The sequence below is a fragment of the Giraffa tippelskirchi genome, chromosome 1 (genome assembly GCF_054371585.1).
Source record: "Giraffa tippelskirchi isolate mGirTip1 chromosome 1, T2T-mGirTip1v1.2.pri, whole genome shotgun sequence".
Classification (NCBI taxonomy): Eukaryota; Metazoa; Chordata; class Mammalia; order Artiodactyla; family Giraffidae; genus Giraffa; species Giraffa tippelskirchi.
In genome coordinates this window covers 73,603,397-73,623,527 of record NC_137275.1, presented here as the reverse complement: position 1 = coordinate 73,623,527, position 20,131 = coordinate 73,603,397, and the positions used below count along the sequence as shown (strand labels likewise).

General features: G+C 41.8%; 1 protein-coding gene across 3 annotated transcripts in view; it reads right to left on the bottom strand.

Moving 5' to 3' along the window:
- Window positions 1-20,131, bottom strand: part of FAM184B (family with sequence similarity 184 member B) — a 161,803-nt gene that overhangs the window by 21,470 nt on the left and 120,202 nt on the right. For all 3 annotated transcript variants that reach the window (XM_081593534.1, XM_081593524.1, XM_081593543.1), the window contains exons 7-10: window positions 19,256-19,363; window positions 10,495-10,601; window positions 1,994-2,123; window positions 982-1,194 (exon numbers count right to left, since the gene is read on the bottom strand). In XM_081593534.1, the coding sequence (XP_081449660.1) occupies window positions 982-1,194; window positions 1,994-2,123; window positions 10,495-10,601; window positions 19,256-19,363 (558 nt within the window). The remainder of the gene's footprint in view (window positions 1-981; window positions 1,195-1,993; window positions 2,124-10,494; window positions 10,602-19,255; window positions 19,364-20,131) is intronic.

Here is a 20,131-nt window from a genome sequence, read left to right as displayed (position 1 = left end):
AGAGCTGCCGGAGCAGACAGTGTTTGCTTTGTGAGGGTTGCAAGAAACAAACTTCTGGGGTACAGGCAACAGCAGTCAATGGACAGGAACTCAGAGAGAGGCAGGGTCAGCAAGTGTGAGGATGGAGTCTGTGGTGTCCACATCACAAGGCCACAGGAAGGTAGTCACTGGGTCTGGACCAGAGCTGTGAGATTACTGTGAGGTCACTGAGGCAGAGTATCATTCAAAGTCCTCATACACCCAGGACACTGTTCAGGTGTGCAGTGGAAGCCAGAAACAGAGCAAACATGCACCTTCCAGAACCAGGAAGGGAAGCCTCCTTCCTCCTGCAAGGTGCCTCCAGCGCCCTCTATTGACAAAGCTTAACACTGTGCTCTGTAAAGGAGGAGAAATGCTTAAAGAATACAGATCATTATCACAAGCAGGTACTGAAGGGTAAATTGAGAACTGAGAGGCATAAACTGATAACAGAGGGTAATTTTCTGAATATTTCATGTGTCTGATATTTTTATTCAGTTCTCACCCTTATTAATGGTTTTAATTGAATTTCTCAGAATTGCTTCATTATCTTCTAGCTTCCCTGATGCTGCTGAGATGTCTGATTACATTTGAATTCAAGTACTTTGAGTCTGGTATCAATTTTCCCCTTTGGGAGCTCTTAGAATTTCTTCTGCAGGATATCGCCCAAGTCATGAAAGCGAAGTTGTTCTTATGATATAAAAGTCATGTGCAGATGAACAGACCTGAGTCTGTCTGAATTCTTGTCTTGCCTCTTACTAGCTGTGTGACCCTGAGAAAGTTGTCAAACCTCTCTGAGCCTCTTTCCTTGTCCAGAAAAAGGGAATATGATAATAATGACCTTGTAAGATGAATATGGGGACTGGAGATATTGTACAACAGGCTCCCCCCAAAGTGCCAAGCAGGTGCTTGCACAGCAAGAGCTCAGTAGTAGTTAGTGGATGTCATCATTAACACCTTTACCTTGACTTCCTGGTTTTTAGCCTTCTCAAGCATGCAGAGAGCTCGCTTGTGGGCAGCCTCAAGCTGGGCTTTTGTTGCCTGATTCTGCTCGATGGTCTCCTGGAGCTCATGCTGCAGCTGCTCCCTCTCGCGGTCCGAAAGCTGCTTGAGTTCCCGCAGGTCCTCCCTGTAGTTTGTGGCACACTGCTCCAGGGCCTGCTGCATCTGTGAGACCTGCCCACCAGGGCATCCAACCTCAGGCTGGGACCTTCACCCTGCCTGGGATTTTCTTTAAACATCAAAGCTTTCTGAATGTCTCCACAGCCCACTTGAGCCTCCTCTATCTACGGGAATGCTGAGGTGGGTAGAAGCTGTAAGCTTGAGGGACCTGGGGACAGCTGGCCCTCCTAGGGGCTCCTCAGCTAGAGCCATGGATACCAGGGAATGGAAAAGAAGGGCTGGGATGTGTACCATCCAAGAGAAATCAAGAGGGGACCAGAAAACCCTCCAGAGATCTATACAGCTGCCTCCCTTGCATGCCCCACATGCTCAAATCTCCCTTTCTTATGGAAGCTTTCCCTGACAATCCTATGGTATCATACCCACCCCTCATCACCGGACAGCCACTCAATCTTCTTTATCCTGCTCAGTCTTTTCATTTTACTGACGCCCTTAACATTTTCTAATATTATAAGTGCTTATTTTTTATGTCTAGTGTTTATTGTTGGTGTCTACCTCCTCTGCTAAAATAAAAGCCCTGTAATGCAGGACTTTTGTCTGGTTTGTTCACTGATAATATACAAGCACTTAGAAGGGTTCCTGGCTCATAGCAGGTGCTCATGAGCCACAGCAGGTGTTAAATGAATAAATGAACAGAACCAAGAAGCCCACCTTGCCCTGGACCTGGACTGCCCTCCCCAGCTTGGACAAGACTTGGGCCCCGCATGCATTTCCAAGATCGTCTGCAAGAATAAGGGAGAGGCAGGGTCTCACTCAGCATGAGGGTGCATCCCCACCAAGGCCATCCTTCTACCTGGGCTTGCAATCTGGCCTTCTGGCTCTGCCACTTCTCCTGCAGATGCTGGATTTCTGGTGCCTTCTCCTTTGGCAAAGAGCCCAATGGAGGCTGCAGGTCACCTCCCTCCTTGATGGGTGCTTCGATCCTTTGAAGATATGGAGGCCAAAATCACAAAAGATCCCAGCTTGGAAATGATATGGTCACCCTGCTAACATTCCAGCCACTCGGGCTGGGAGGAGGGAGCTCCGATGACACTAACAGAATGACAGACATCTCTCCTGGATTTGAAAAAGCTATTTGACATACAATTCTAAGTGCTGTTGCACTTGGGAGACTGTCAATATTCAGCTGGAATCACTGGATATCTGTTTCAGTGGGTACTTAATAAATGATGATCAATTATCAGAATGACTGAGAGCTTAGAGTTACTTATATGGAGTCTCTGGAAGCTTCAAAAGAAGAGGTCTCTGCAGTCTAATTTCACAGCTTTTCATGAATGTGGGAAAAAATAACAAAAAATGATGTTCTACTTGAATATAGTACTTTACACTTATCAAAGCACACATGGCTTTAACTGGCTGTTCCTAGGTATACACAGGAGGATTATAAATAGCCTTTCTGTGTATGTAGCAGGTACAAGACAATGCTGGTTTAAAGCTGCAGTAGTTTCTGCATTCTAGAACAGATGCTGACAAATATTTTCGGAGGAGACTTTTCTGTACTCAGTTCCGAGCCTTTAAACCAGCTGAGAAATTCAAATGTGATGGGCTGAGATTGTAAAGTTAAGTATTTATCCTGTTTAACAGTGTAAAAGGATGCCGCACTGTGGGCGTCTCTGCAGAGATTGCTGGGAGGTCAATGACATTTTGCTTCCTCTGGCAAACACATCAGGCCAGAGGACCAGAGGTTAGGGAGTTAGAGCCCTGGACCGTGAAGAAAGACCATGATAAGAAGGACTCTGACTTGGCAGAGCGGAAAAGGCCCAGCAACATAGACAGAGGGGACCCTGAAAGGAAGGGCAGGATGTTAAGAGAGGTGAAGCAAAGTTGTTAAGATCATGGACACTAGAGCCAGTTTGCCCAGATTCAAATTCTAGCTCTACTACTGGTAAATGGTTATGTTACCTTGTCTGAGCTCTTTAAACTGTTTCCTCTTCTAAAACATGGAGTTAATATCAGTGCTTTTCACATGGATTGTTATAAAGATTAATAGAGTAAATATCTTAAAAAATGCTTAACTCTATGTCTGGCACATTATATTAATTGTATATTAATACAAATAAAAAATTAGTCAAGTATTTAATAAAGTGAAAAGGTTTCTTTCTTTGCATCCTAATTCTCTTAGGTTATCTTCAAACTTCTGGAAGCTATGCTAAATATAACCATGTTCAGAACAGTTTGTTTATTCCTACAAACAGGGCTTTTGGGATTTTACATGGGATTGAACTGAATCTATAGCTCAATTCAGAGTAAATTAAGTTCTTAACAACACTGAGTATTCAATTCTGTCTGTAAATAAAGACATTTTTACTCTTCCTTTCTAATTTGTAGCTCTTTTTTTTGGCTTTATAGGACTTGCTAGGACCTTCAGGACAATGATAGGTAGTGAGAGCAGAATTTTTGCTTTGTTCTGAGTTTTTGCAGGAACGTGTCCAATATTTTACCATTAAGCATGTTTATCATACATGATCTTTTTCCAGTTGAAGAAATTCTATTCATGAAGAGTTTTTATCATAAAAAGATGTTAACTTTTGTCTAATGCTTTTGTGCATCTATTGATATGATTATTTATTTTTGCTTTATTTTTTAATATGATGAATTACATTATTGCCATTCAAATATTCAATCAACCACACATTCTTGGGATAAACTTTACTTGGTCATGATGTATTATTCTTTTTATTTTCTGCTTGACTTTATTTTCAAACATTTCGTTGAGGATTTTGCATTCATGAAGAATATTAGTTTGTCTATATTGACAAATGTTTTAAGTGCCTTGAAAAAAATTTATTCTGTAGTTTTTCAGCATATTGTCTACAGGTATAAAATAGATTAAGTTAGTTAATAGTGTAGTTCAAATCTTCTATGTCCTTACTGATATTAGTTTAGTCATTCAATCAAATATTCAAAAAAGGGTGTCAGAATCTCAGATGTGATTGTAAATTTCTTCCTTTAGTTCTCATAGTATTTGCTTCATTATTTAAAGCTCTGTTATTAGGTAATACACATTTAGGAGTGTGATGTCTTCCAGATGAATTGACCACTTCACTGTTGTGAAACATCCCTTTTTAATCACTGGTAATACTTCTTGTTCTGAAGTCTACATTGATATGAATATAGCCACATTAGCTTCCTTATATTTTGTATTTGCATGGTATATCTATTTTTATCCTTTTACCTTCCAACCTATCTGTGCCTGTATAAGGTGTGTCATACAAAATACCACCAACTGAAAGGCTTAAAAAGCAGAAATTAATTTTCTCATAATTCTGAAAGCTAGAAGTCCATGATCATGGAGTCAGCAGGTTTGGTTTCTTCTAAGGCTTCTCTTCTGAAGCTTGCAGATAGCCAGCTTCCATCACCCTGTGTCCTCATGTGATTGTCCCTTTGTCTGCTTTACCAGTGCACTAATCTCCTCTTCTTACAAGGAAATATCGGGTGAGGGCCACCCTAATAACCCTATTTAAATCAATCATCTATTTAAAGCTTTATCTCTGCATGCATTCATATTGGGGATTAGGGCCTTAACATATGAATTTGAGGGGGGCATGGGGCAGCACAATTCAGCCCATAACAGTGTCTTTATACTTGAATCTGCAGATAGCATATAGTAAATGTCCTGCCTTTTGATCCTCTCTGGCAATCTCTTTCTTTTAAATGATGTCTCTGTTTCATTTACATTATCAGTATTGAAATGACTGGGCTTAAATCCACATCTTATTTGTTTTCTAATTGCCCAATTCCTTTTCTTATCGTTCTTCTGTTCTTTTTCTATCTTCCTACCTGACATTTTATGATTCCATTTTAGTTCTTTTATTGGATTTTTTAAGCTTTTCTTTGTATTAATGTTTAATGTTGCTCTATGGATTACAACTTGTATCCTTAACTTATCACAATCTACTTAGAGTTAACATTGTACCTCTTCATATAAAATAGAAGTCCTTTACAATACTATAATTCCATTAATCCCTGTTCTTTGTGCTAGTGGTCATATATTATTCAACTATATGCATTGTGAACTTCATAATATACTGCTTAATTATTAAACAGTTATATGTCTTTTAAAGAAATTAAAGAGAAAGAAAAGCAGTAGTTTTTTATATTTACCTATACATTTACCATTTCTGATGCTCTTCATTTTCTCCTGTAGATCCAACTTTAAACTTGCTGTAATTTCCTTTCAGCTTTAACAAATTCCATTGCTGTTTATCATACTGCAGCTTAACTGGTGAAAAGTCCTCTTAGCTTTTATATACCTGAAAATGTTCTATTTTACTCTCATTTTTGAAGGATATTTTCACTGGATTTAAAATTAGGATTGTACAGGGTTTTTTTTTTTTCCATTTATAACCTTAATGATATTGCTTCATAGTTTTCTGGCTTTCATCAGAAAATGAGCCTAGAAGGTTGATGAGAAGTCAGTTGTCATTAGTATTCATGAAAAGCCACCTGTCTCCTGTATGTAATTTGTCTTTTTGAAAACCTGACTGCTTGTAAGATTTGGGGGGATATATTTCGTTTTCAACAGATTTTCTATGATGTATCTAGGCATTGTTATCTTAAGATTTATTCTGTGGGGAGTTCACCGAGCTTCTAGAATATGTAAATTGGTGTCCCACATCAAATTGGGGGAATTTTTGGTCATTTTTTCCAAATATTTTTTCCTGCTCCATTTTCTTTCCCTTTTTACATGTGAGCTCCAAATACATGCATGTTAGACTATTTGATATTGTCCCACAAGTCACTAAGAATCTCATTTAAAAAAAATTCCCTCCCTCATTCTTTGGATAAGACAGTTTCTACTGATCTATCTTCAAGCGACAAACTTTTCTTCTGTGATTTTAATTTGCTGTTAAGTACATTAATGATGTTTTCATTGTGGATATTGTACTTTACAGCTTTAGAATTTCCATTTACTTCAAGGTTTTCAGTTCTCTGCAGAAATTCCCTATTTGTTCACTCATAACAATCCTCCCCTGAACATAGCTCATATAATTGTTTTCAAGTCTTTGTCTGCTAATTCCAATATCTAGGTCATTTTAGGCTTTATTAGCTGATTTTTTTCTTGATTATAAGTCATACTGTTCTGCTTCCTTGCATGTCTTATAATGTTTTCATCAAATGCTCAATACTGTGATAATACAACACTGGAAGTCTGTACTATGAATTCCTTTCAAAAGTGTTTAGTTTTGTTATGACAGCCAGTTAAATTACTCAAGGCTCTTTCTGATCTTTTTATGCCTGGATTTGTCTTTTGTTAGAGCATGTATATTTCGACATTGTCCTTTGTTCTAGGGTGTGGCCCTTATCCTACAGGTGAGTTTCTTACTCCTAATGTGTTATGTTTCTGAGGTCTCAACTCAACACTCAAAGAGCTCAGAAAGGCTTTTTTTATTGTGGCTGATCTTGGAATCCAATGTCTCCTAGCACCTCATCTCTAGTACCTTCATTTTTCTCAGCACCATGGCAGCAGCATACTCCTAGGCCTCATGAGTCTCACTCAAGCTCCCGGCAAGGACCTATGGAAAATTCTTATAGATTTCTGCCCCCTGTACTCCCACTTAGTATCTTCTCTTCTGGTACCCTACCTTACAAATTCCAGCTGCTCTAGCAGCCCTGAGCCCTGATGTCTGCTTCCACAGCTCAACTTACCTCCACTTCTCTGCACTGTGGTTGGCACTGTCCCCAGACAGAGAGGCAGGAGAAAATGTGGAGTGATTATGGGATTCAGTTCATGTTTCTCTTCTAAAGAACATGGTCCTTCTCTGCATATTGTCCTGTTACTAAAAGAGTTGGCATTTATTTTGCTCACTTTTAAAGTTGTCTACAGAAAAAGGGCAAGTCTAGTACCAATTATCCTGCCACAGCTGGAAGTACAATTTCAGTCATTTTACTGAGTATTAAAGGAAAGAGTGACCTTAGAAAAACAGAAAAACTGTGGAACTTCGTATGGCATAAGAACAGCTGCCCTAAGTTGAGATGTAGTAAAAACATTAGTTCTGGAGCCAGAGAGGCTATCATCTGGATCCTACTATCCACTGGCAGAATAAGTAGAAAGGGAAGTCACGTAACCTCTCTGTTCTCCAGTTTCCCTCATCTTTAAAATGAAGTACTTCAATAATGTTATCTGTCTAATGAAAATTAAATGAGTTAATCCAGCATTCAGTAAATATTTACTATTATTATATTTATCATCATAATCATCATGCCTGGGAACACCATGAATGAGAATTTCCCTCTCTTACTCTAGTCTCTTGTGTCAAATTCCCTTGTTATCCTCGTATCCTAAAAAGCTGATGCGATCCTACCATCTCTTACAAGCAAGCCATAGCAGACTCTTCTGCTCCCACTGAAGTTGATTCTGACCTGCTGCTGCTGCTGTTTAATTGCTGCAGTCGTGTCCAACTTTGGGTGACCCTATGAAATGTAGCCCACCAGGCTCCTCTGTCTATGGGATTCTCTAAGCAGGAGTACTAGAGTGGGTTGCCATGCCCTCCTCCAGGGTTTTCCTGACCCAGGGATTGAACCAAGGTCTCCTGCACTGCAGGCAGATTCTTTACCACTGAGCCACCAGGGAAGCCCATCTGACCTGCTCCCCCCACCTTAAATTAACAGCCAATGGAAAACCCACTATGCCAAAAGTTCTCTGACAACCCACAACCTTCAAGGGGTTAACTACTGAATATGCAACCTCATCCCCTAAAGAACCAATGTGTCTGTTCTGTTTTGCAGCCTCTGATTGTAGATCTTTCTATTCCTTTCTCAGTACTTCTCAGTTCTTATACTCTCACTAAAACCCCTATGAAAGAAGCCTACAGACCCCACACCTCCTCGTTTCTTCTGTAGTTGAGTAACTCCCATACCAACAAAGCTACACAGGAGAAAAGACAAGGTTGCTGTGATCACCTACTGTTGGTCTGCCCAGCATCCTCTCCTTGGGGAAGCCTTTTCTCTTTCCATAGTGATCCTGTTTAGTCCACAAGGTTCAGATGTAGCTAGCTCTGCCCTCATCCTTAACTGGCCCATGGGAAGGGCATGTGACACATGCCTGGTCCATCAGAGCCAGACATCTCCTTGGCCAGAATGACTGGCTCAGGGATGGACAAATGACCCAAGCTGGGCCCCTTAGAAACCTCTTGAAATCCCTGCCAGTATTTTCACAGTAAAGATTATTTCTTTCCCTTTGTTAGTTTTGAACAGAATAAGATTTGTAGCTTCCAGGGGTAAGTGACAGCACCAGCATTTAGTCTGGAGGCCCGACTCCAGAGTCTGTGCTCTTTAACTGCTATGGTTACACATCTCATAGATCCCAAGACAGAATTTGGAGGGAGCCGGGCAAGTATTATTAGCTAGAGAGTTCACAAGACTATATGGTACCTGACACCGCCATTGATATGATTTAGGAGTGTAGGCTTTGCTTCCTCAATGCTAGCTTATAAATGTTTCTGTCCCCTCAAAATTCCTATTTTGAAGCCTACTGCCCAATATAATGGTATTAAGAAATGAGGCCTTTGGAAGGTGATTAGGACCTGAAGGTGAGAACCTCATGAATGGGATTAGTGCCTTTATAAAAGAGGCCCTTGCCCTTCTACCTTGTGAAGACACAATGAAAAGACGCCTTCTATAAGCCAGAAAGTGAGTCCTCATCAGACCCAGAAACTGCCATCACCTTGACCTTGGACTTTATAGCCTCTATAACTGTGAGAAATAAATTTCTGTTGTTCATAAACCACCCAATCTATGGGATTTTGCTAAGCAGTCCAAATAGACTATGACAACTAATCTCCCTCATGGTGAAATTAGTGTCTTTATAAGAAAAGACACAAGAGAGACCTCTTCCCACACTGTCTGCTGCTTCTCTCTTCTCCATGAGAGGACATGAGAAGATGGCCATGTGCAAACCAGGAAGAGAGTTCTCACCAGGACTATTTGAAGAGCTACCAGATGGTAGCATGGACTCCAAGTCATCTGTCAGGATCCCACACAGCTGTTCATTAGTGTGGGGAAGTGAAGTGTAACTGTGGTAGCCTCAGAATCACCTGGGAAGCTTTCTGAAAAGACACAGGGTGGGATATACCCAGACCTACTATATAAGAAACTTGTGAGGTGGTGTGACAGATCTTTATTGCTCAGCAAATACCAACTGCCTTGTGTGATGCCGTGGATTGAATTGTGTCTCCCCAAATTCATATGCTGAAGCTTCAATCACCAATATGATGGTATTTGGAAATGAGGCCATTGGGAGGTAATTAGGTCATGAGAGAGTAGCCCTCGTGATGAGATTAGTGCTTTTGTAAGAAAAGACACAAGAGAGACCTCCTCCCACACTGTCTGCTGCCTCTTTCTTCTCCATGAGAGGACACAAGAAGATGGCCATGTGCAAACTAGGAAGAGTCCTCACCAGGAACTGAATGGGCCAGCACTTTGATCCCCAGCATCCAGAACTGTGAGAATAACCTTCTGTTGTATGGTATTTTGTTATAGCAGCCCAAACTAACTAAGACCTGTGGAGAGTATATTTCCTTCTGCTCAAGGTATTAGTTTAGGTCACATGACTTGCTTTGACCAATGGAATGTGGATAAAAACGAGACATGCAATTCTGAGTGTAGGCTTTAAAAGGCACTACATGTTTTCATCAGCTTTTTTGAGCTTTTTCCCTTTACCATGACAGCAACATGCCCTGGATAGAGGCTAATCAATCAGTCTTGGTCCCAGAATGGAAAGGCATCTGAGCAGACTTAAACTCTATCCGTGGTTCGGGGCAGAGCAATAACATCAGACTCTTAGTCAGGAGCCAAGCTCATATAAAACCAGAAGAGCTTGGCAGAGCCAAGAATAAAGATAGCTGACTGACGAGCTAAAATCATTGATGTTTTGAGAATGTTTGTTAGAGCAGCAAAAGCTAATACAGGTGATAAAGGAGAGAGAGTTCCTCTCTGTGACAAGGCTCCCTCATGTCCCTTACTTAGTAAAAGAACACTTGGAAGAACAGGAGGCAGAGGTTTGGGCCAGTCCAGGCCTGTCTGAATTTGGGGAAGTTTATTAACATTTTTGAGTTTTAGGTTCTTAATCTATAAAATGGTCTCTCTGAGTTGGTGTGACAATTAAATACTTCAGGTAAAGTCTTTAGATGTGCTGGAAGCTCACAAGACATTTCTGTTCCCTCCCTAAGCATCATGCATGGGGCAGTGATAAATATGTGAGGACAGAATGAATGAATGAATGAATGAATGAATGAATCCTTCAAGTGTGAGTCATTCACTGGCACCCTCGGAAGCCTGCCTGTCCTCCTGTACCTTTCCTCTTCTTCGCTGCTGGTTCCTTCTTCAGCTGCTAACTTATCTTGATATTCCTCTCCTCTGGGCAGAGTCTGAGAAGGTTCATTCGGTCTCAAGCATGGATCCTAAGGGAAAAACAGTTGTAAGATGAGACTAAAGTAAAGTTCCTGGAGCCAAACTGTGGTTTACCAAACCAGAGAGCGGAGGAGAAAGAGCCTCCAGCAATCCCCACAGCTCTCAGGCCTGTGATGATTCAGTGCTGAGCCCAGTGCCTGGCTCAGGAGCAGTGTCAGCCCTGATCCCTGTATCCTGCTTTTCAGTCTAGCAAGCATGTCATGCAGCTGATGAAACTAAAGCACAGAGAAACTAAAGCATGTAGCTTGTCCAGGGTTTCTATCAGAGAGGAATGGAAATGAAATGCAACCCTGGGGCTGTTGTGGGGATCAGAGAACAGTGCCAGCAACAGCCACTGGTCTATAAGTGTGAGCAACTGGTATTATTATTATACTCATATTACAGGTGGCAGTTTGCTACATCCTATAATACAGGATCAGAAAACATGGAACTTGATCAGAAGCCTTGAGAAGTGGGGTATGGTGGGAGGACAATATGGAAACCATGAGTTAATAATGAGGTTTCAGAATTTTCTATCAATAAAATTTGTTCATGGTATCGTTTCCTCTTTCAGCAGAGATAGAAAGGTGAAGAAGGCTTTCTTATTTTGATTCTTCTGCTTGTTACAATAACCACTGTCCACGGAAAACAGGCTAGGATAGATCCCTTTGTTGAGAAATCTCATTAAATAATAATAAATTTCTACCTGGGCTTTCTGCTAATTATGTGTCTCTGCCACTCTTGTGTTTTTCTGGCCCTGAGCTTCATCAGCTGTAAAACAAAGTGGTTTGTTACATCTCTGGCTTTCAAACCGTGCTCCAGGGACCATGAGAGATGCCCGTGCTGATGAGAGAGGCAAAGCTGAGACTGGAAGATGGGTCCTTGGTCTCCCCTCCCTCCTTGACACAGAATGAAACTGCTCTGGTTGCCTTCTATGTACTCTAATGTCTATGAAAGGTCACCAACGTCAAGGCCAATGAGGACCTCCGTTTCCAAATCCAATGGTCACCCCTTGGGCTTTAGTTAATTGAACTTTTCTGCAGAACTGGAATATCTGTTCCTTCCCTCCTCCAAGCAGCCCCCTTTCCTGGGTTTCCTCCTCTCTTTCAGCTACTCCTTCTCTGTCTCCTCTGCTAAAGCCTCCTCCTTTCCTGTCCTAAACCTCAGTCCTTGGACTTCTCTTTTCTGTCTTACTCCCTAGTGTCTCATCTAGTTCCATGGCTACTAATGACAAACAGTTTATCTCCATTTCCAAGTTTCCCCCTAAACTCTGGACTTGTATATCCAACTGCCCTCCAGACATCACTCAGATGCTTAATAAGCTTCTCAAACTGTAACATGTCCAGAACTGAACTCTTGGTCTTACCTCCTCCAAACAACAAGCATGTACTTGCCTCGGGGCCTTTGCACTGGTTGTTCTGGCCACCTGCAATGCTCTACCCTATGATATTTACATGTCTAGCTGCCTCACTTTACTCACCACAACCAAGAGACCTTCCCTTGTTTAAAACTTGGGCTCTGGCAGCAAACTGCCTATGTTTAAATCCCATCTCTTCCTATTTATGATGTAACAATCCTAATGGTACCAATAATCACAATAAATAAGAATTGTCTTAGTTCAACATGAATATCTCTACCCTAGTGAAATGAATCTTTGTGACCCCATGGACTATACAGTCGATGGAATTCTCTCTCGGCCAGAATACTGAAGTGGGTAGCCTTTCCCTTCTCCAGAGGATCTTCCCAACCCAGGAATTGAACCCAGGTCTCCTGCATTACGGGAGGATTCTTTACCAGCTGAGCCACAAGGGAAGCCCAAGAATACTGGAGTGGGTAGCCTATCCCTTCCCCAGTGGATCTTTCCAACCCAGGAATTGAACCCAAGTCTCCTACATGCAAGCTGATTTTTTTACCAACTGAGCTATCAGGGAAGCCTAGTAAAATGAATCATTCACTACAAAGCTCAAATAATGAACTTGTAGGGACCTAGCAACAGAGCCTGAAAACATTAGGCAAAATGTTCAGAAATGTAGGGAGGAACAGGCAAATTTACAATGGGAGATTTTAATACACACTTCTCAGAGACTCATATATCAGGTACACAAAATAAGCTAGCAAATGGAAGATTTGAACAAGATTAATAAGCTGAATCTAGTAACTAAAAAAGAACAATAATCACTGTTAATGTTTATATAATGCTTAGTGTGCGCCCTCCACTCTATGAGGCGAGAATCGTACCATTTTAAAGGTGGTGAACCTTGCCCAGGGTCATTTGGTGAACACCACGGAACTAGAGTTTAAATATATAAGCTTTAACCATGGGGGTCACAAAGAGTCAGATACGAGTTAGTAACTGAACAACAACAACAAACCTTAAACAACCAAACAGAATATATACTTTTTGGCTATCACATAGGAAATATTTTTAAAAAACTGACTCCATAGCAGGCTACAAAGCAAATTTCAGCATAGCTAGAGTGTTGACATTTTATAGCCCACATTATCTAATGACAATGCAAAAAATTTAGAAGACAGTAAGAAAGTAGGTTTAAAAAATGAGATAAACTTCAAAACTCTGGGATACAGCTAAAGACATACACTGAGAGGGAAATTTATAGCCTTAAATGTATTTATTATAGAACATTTAAGAAGTTAGAAAAAGGATAGCATAATAAACCCAAAGTAAGTAGAAGGAAAGAAGTATGAAAGACAAAATTAATGGCATGGAAAAAGACAGATCTGACCAGCACATCTGAAAGCTGGCTTTTTGAAAAGACACATCAAACTACTGCTAAGACTGATCAAGGAAAAAGGGAGAAGGAACTTAAAGCACCATGAATAATGGACAAAGATCTCATGACAGTTATGAAGATGAAAAAGAATTTCAAATGTACTCTGAGCCACTGTGAAGACTGTGAAAGAGAATGTGCAGGATGTAATTTCTGGGCCACCTTATCGACCACTGATATATTTAAAGGCATCCTGGGCAGGAGTCCAGAAACAGGAGAGGATGGAAAATGCTTAAAAAGGCTGACGATGCGTTCAGATGACTACACCAGCTCCCCACTGCATAGCATCCACCCATTTCCATGCAGTTACTCATGGACGCCTGCAACTCAGGGAGGTGGGCAGGAAAGACAACCCTGTCCTTGTGTTGCAGAGGGGGATCTAAAGTCAGAAAAGTCCAGACTTCCATGTGATTGCACTGGCACTCTGTTGTGTTAGCATGATCACCAGCTGCCAGTATCAGGGCCTAACTGGGTGAGTTCAAACTGCGGTATGAACATATTACTGAAAAGTATCTGCAAATCAGACATTTAAAATCAACCTGATAGATGAAGGCTGCTTCCCAAATCAACGGGGAGATAAACTCAGTAATCTTTTCTGTTTCTGTTTACTTGTTTCCAGCCCCGAGAAAACCAAAGACAAGGATATCCTTCCCCCAAAAAGGAGATGGGTCCTCCCCCTCCCTGCAAGTAATTAAAGGACCCCAGTGTTCCTTTAAATCATCCTCTGGACAAGGGTAATTTTTGAAGGTGTTCCTAATCCAGCTTGAAACAGTACCCTCAGCTCCATTCATTCAGTTGCCATGTCATGGATCAGTTAATATACAAGGAGGTGCAAACATCTGCCACATGTGGGTATGTTAGGTGCTGGAAGGACAGAGATTAATAAGATATAATTCTTGATCTCAACAAACTAATGGTTCAGCAGAGGGGGCCAACAGACCATATAAATGGCAAGCATTCATCTCCTTCACCACCCTACCTTCTGTACCTGGTATTTTGGGTCAGAGTGTATCATTCCAAAGGAACTGGGGTGCCATCTGAATATTTCTCAAATGAACCTGATCATGGAAATGAACAGTAGGCTGAAAGAGCACTTTCAAGCTCACCAATACTCATTTCTCTGAATTTCAAATGGGGCAGCCTCTCCAGCATCCCTTTTCTGGTTGTCTGCTTGGGATCCCAGTGAGTGTCTCCCAGGACCAACACTGAGCCACTCTGGGTGTATCCTGAGTTAATTGCCCCTAATTCACACTCTTGCATTCCCCATCAGGCATTTCTCAGGTTCTGTCTAGCACTCTCTCCATCACTAAAGTATGCACAGAAAATAAATAGCTCTGCTTCTCCCCTAACCATCCACTGCAAAAGCCTCCTCCCAACTCCTCCCAAGCAAATGGCTGGTTATTTTAAACCCACAGTCACATTAGGTCTTCATCTTTCATTTTCTAGGCAGTGAACCTCATCTGGGTTGTTTCTATTTTAAAGGAACACCCACACCCAGGAAATCTTCAGGAAGGAAATATTGAAAGTCTTTCTCAAGTTCATTTGACAATCTTTCAAAGGCAGCATTATGTACATCTTAAAAATAGAACACCTAATGCAATGGGGTTTTGCAGAAATGATTACAGGGACTGTAATAGATACTACAAAGTCACTTACATTATAGACTCTTTTAACAGTTTTGAAAAGTGACTTCATGTGCTTTCTTGTGTTTATTACAAGTCTCGGGTGGAGGGCAGGAATCATGTCTGCCACTTTACTAATGAAAAGCAGTACAGAACTGCAGTTTGGACACTGGTGTTCCTCTTTGGGCCTCAGTTTTCCTATCTGTAAAGCGAGGATAATAACAATTGCCTCATAGGGTTGTTGTGTGGGACTGTGTACAGCACTGTATTTTTGGCACTTGATCTGTTTGCCACTAGGAACAGTGAGTAAACTGATGCCAGAGAGGTAATTATATAATATTTACTTCCTGCATTTGAAATGGAGCTCTCTGAGGACCACCCTCACTCATCCAGCCCTGGGCTTCTCTTAACGACAGCCCTCATAAATACTTGTTGAGGCGAAATGACTTGAATAATAATGACCACAAATGACTTTCCTTTTTCTTCTGGAGAAGGTGCAGGCAAGGATCTATGAAAACTTCACCCCTTCTCTGTCCCCAGCTCACTGAGACCCAGACACCAGAATCTTCCACAAAAAAAGTTTCTGTGAAAATTACCAAGACTCACATGACTTTCTGGAAACTAATGAAGAACACTGTGAACCTAAGAGAATCAAGGAGACCAGACATGAGAGGCCAGGATAAAAGGCTCAATGGAGTCTCAGCTGTCTATGGTGCAGACAGAGCCACACCCAGGGTTGGCAGCCCTCCCTCTGTGTATTCTGGGAATGGAGCGAAAAGTCTCGACCTTATTATTTATATCTCTCTTGACTCACTGAAATGCTTTGGCAGAACAGCTAAGAACAACCTTTGTTGTGTCCTGTGTGAGTGCAGGGTTCACTGCACTGTAGTACACTGCTCACACACCATCCACACATTGACTTGCTTGGTTGGCATAGATTTTGCTGGACAAAAATATCTGAACTAAATTATAAATTTTCTCTGATATAGCTTGACCACGCTCAGAAAGTTGTGTAACTGGTTGTGTCGGTAAGGTTGTGGGGAAACAGGCACTTGCATGTGCTGCTGTGGGGGTACATTGACAACCTTGATGGAGTGCAATGCAGCAAATCTCTTAATGTTCAAGCTTCTCACACCACTGGACCTAGCAAATCCTACAACGGTAAGAGTTAGCACCTACTGAGCATTTACATGTACTGTTTATGTCATTGTTTCACAGATGACTGTGGAATGAATGAATAACATACATGTTGAGTTGAATCAAGCAGAATTGATACTCATGAAGGTTCTTCCTTCTTTACTTCTGTCTAGAACTGAGTTCTTGGAGGGATCGTTGTCTAGACCCAGAAGGGTCAGATGAGAGCTGAGTTTCATGATGAACCAACCCAAGGTTTTCAATGTGCACTTGTATTTAAACTTCTATGTGTATAGTTGCTCAGTCGTGTCTGATTCTTTGCGACCCCATGGACTGTAGCCCTTAAACTTCTCTAGGACTTGCCTTTCTAGCTACAGCAGTGGTTCTCAGGTGGATGACTATGGGCCCAAGGAAACATTTGTCAATGTCTGGAGAAGTTTTTGGTTGAGACATTTTGATTGCAGAGGGAGTGCTACTGGCATTTGGTGGGTAGAAGACAAGGATGCTACAAAACATCCCACAATGCACAGGGAAGTCCCTTAACAAAAAATCACCCAGTCCAAAAGTCAAGTGCCAAGGCTGAGAGAACTTGAGCTGCAATGAAAGCTCTGGCCCTTGTACATCAGTCCTGGAACATACCTAGAATTTGTGTGTGTGTGTGTGTGTGTGTGTGTGTGTGTGTGTTCCCTCCTGAAAATACAGCCTGCTGTGTAATCTTCTGGAGCTTCATTATTATTTATTTCTAGCTTATTAACCTTCCTTTAATTTGAATCTCATCACTCAAGATCCCAGCCAATTCTGTCCCATCTCCCTACCACAGTCACTTTGAGGATCTGAGAAATTCTCCAATATTTGAGGAAGAATCTTTCTGGGAAATCCCACAGGGAACTGGTGAAAAGTTCAGCTGTCCCCAGGGCCAGGAGTTCTTCTTGTTGAATGATAGCTCATGAGGCTGTTTCTTGAGAAACTCACAGAGAATGAAAATACCTGTATGTTCTGCAAGCAGACATTTTCAGAAAGGATGGGATGGCCTCAGTCAGGAAGGGCCAGCCCTGCTGATAAATGTATCTGTGTTCTTTTATTTCTCCTCCAAGCTTATGCAGGGGCAATGAGGGTTGCTCAAGAATTTCTCCCACGTCTGGGTGTCAGAGGAGAAAATGTGGGGAGTCCTGGCCACTCTCCTTAATCCCAAGACATACAACTATAGCTTATTTTATCTGGAAGGCATCCTGGACATGTGCTGATACTGTTACAGGAAGAGTCGGGGATCAGAGCCACAGACCTAGCTCCATCCTGTCTCGGCTGCTTATCTGCCTGTGACCAGGAGTGAGTCACCTACCTTCTCTGTCCTTCATTTACCTCTTTTGTAAATTGGTTACACTACAGGGTTACACAAATTCCAATGAGGTCATGAATGGAGACAGTGCTGTATAACTGACCAATATTGTTATTCAAATCCATAGCCACTAGATTTTTGACTCACTTCTATCCTGGTGAATATGTGGTTAAGGTTAAGTATGGGTTATCCCAGTAGGGATGTTTGCAAAACAGGACTGGAATCAACAAAGAGAACCTATAGTTTCTGAAGACATGCAGGCACAGGGAAATGGGTGGATTACATGGATGAGGACAAAGCAGTGAGATTCAGACTCACCTACATAGTGTTTTCCCACCTGGAGTCTGAAGTATACTGAAAATTTGAGGCAGCAATAAAATATATGAAATTTAGGCAATGGATTTTTGATGGGCCCAGCTGTAAAGATTAAGAGGTAAGCTGAAATAGGAACCAAAAGGGTCCTTCAGGCCAAGGTGCTCAAACATGAACTTCACAGGAAGAATTTATGTTCTGACATTATGCAAGGAATGTTAACTGAGTGCCTATATTTTAGGTTAAATTGTGCCCCCCAAGAAGAGACACTGAAGTCCTAACTCCAGCACCTAGAGAAGTGACTTTACTTGCAAGCTGGGCTTTTGCAGATGTAATTAGTTAAAATAAGGTCATACTGGATTAGGGTTAGCCCTAAATCCAATGACTAGTGTCCCTATGGAGAAGGCAATGGCACCCCACTCCAGTGCTCTTGCCTGGAAAGTCCCATGGACCGAGGAGCCTGGTAGGCTGCAGTCCATGGGGTCGCTAGGAGTCGGACACGACTGAGCGACTTCACTTTCACTTTTCCCTTTCATGCACTGGAGAAGGAAACGGCAACCCACTCCAGTATTCTTGCCTGGAGAATCCCGGGGACGGGCGAGCCCGGTGGGCCCCCGTCTATGGGGTCACACAGAGTTGGACACGACTGAAGCGACTTAGCAGCAGCAGCAGCAGCAGTGTCCCTATAAGAAGGCCATATGAGGACCCAGAGACACACCATGAAGGTGGCCGTGTGATGATAGAGGCAGAGACTGGAGTGATGTGGTGACAAGCCAAGGAATGCCAAGGAGTGCCACCAACTGCCAGAAGCTGGAGAGAGGCATGGAACAGACTCTACCCAGAGCTACCTGAAGAAGCCAACCCTGCTCACACTGTGATTTTGGACTTTCAGTCTTCAAAACTGTGAGACAATACATTTTTGTCGTTTAAGCCCCAAGGGTGTGGTAATTCATTATGGCAACCCTAGGGAAAGAACACAGCCCAGCATGAGCCTGACAGAGACAAACAGAAACTAGATTCTATCCTGAAGCACCATCCCTTAAAAAAGGGCAGCATCATGTGGGAGGGCTACCATGAGAGTAACAGATATCATGGATATGGATGTAGATGCGGAGGGATGCAAGGGGGCATTGTGATTACTGTTAGGCTTCATGCTCCAGGCAGAACTAAAGACCCTATTCTAGTCTAGTGCCCCTTTGTCTGCCAGCCAGGTTGCTCTCAGAGAGAGAGGGAAGATTTATCTGACAAGCCTTGTTCTTTTTCAAACCATGCAGATAATTACTCAGAACTCTATTTTCTTCATGGTTGTTGCAAATTGATTTTGTAATGATTTTTTTTCCCAGGCATTTTGGCAGCTCTGAGAGGGGAAATAAAAGGGCCCATTAATGCCAGCATGCGTCACTGGGGACACCGAAGTGCTGAAAAGGAGAAGAAAAATATCCTTAATTAAAGTAGAAAAAGCTAGAGGTTACCTGGGTCTCTAAAATGTTGCAGTGCTGGCAGTCCAATTCCTGGGGCCTTTCATTGCCTCTTGGGGGACATGCCTTATTCTGTTGGATAAATTCTTCCAGCCTTAAAACCTGAAATAGAAGAATAGAAATATTCAGCGATGAAGCAAAGTCCTACCACCTGGCTGTGGACATTAATCTGGGAGCCTATTCCTTTGAGTTAATCACTTCTGAGGACAGTATCTCACTAGACAAATCCCAGACATGCTTCTTGAGGGGCCATTTCTAGTTAGCTAGTTGCTTAGTTTCTCCAGAAGACAATGAACCTGGCATGTTTACAATATCCAACACTCCCCTTTAAATTATTCATGTCCATATAACTATACCAAAGCTATAGCATGGTTTCCACTGGTTTTCATACCACTCCTGGAAGGCCACCCTATTTCTTTTTTTACAAAGTTAGTTGGTAAAGAAAAGGAACAATGTTCAAGAATTGTACAGATAATATGAGACACGGGTGGCTACAGGATGCTATTACATTGTAAGGCCTTAATTATTTTGATTATTATTAACCAACTAAATGTAGAGTGTGAATTAAACAGATTGGTTTCCCAGCTCTATACTTTGAGAAGAACAAGGTTAATAACCATAAAGGAAACTCAGATGTTGCTGAAACTAATGCTGCTCAGGTACCATGGTAGGCATAAGGTGGGAAGGAGAAGAAAAAGCCTGAGAGCAAGATGGTGAGGTGAAATGTCATCCCTGCATTCAAAGAGCTGTCATCTAATGGAGGAGACAGATGCACACTTAACAATCACAACAACATTCAGTAGACATATGTCAAATATAAAAAGAGCATCATTAACGATGTGCTTGCTCTGTGTCAGGCACAGACCTAAG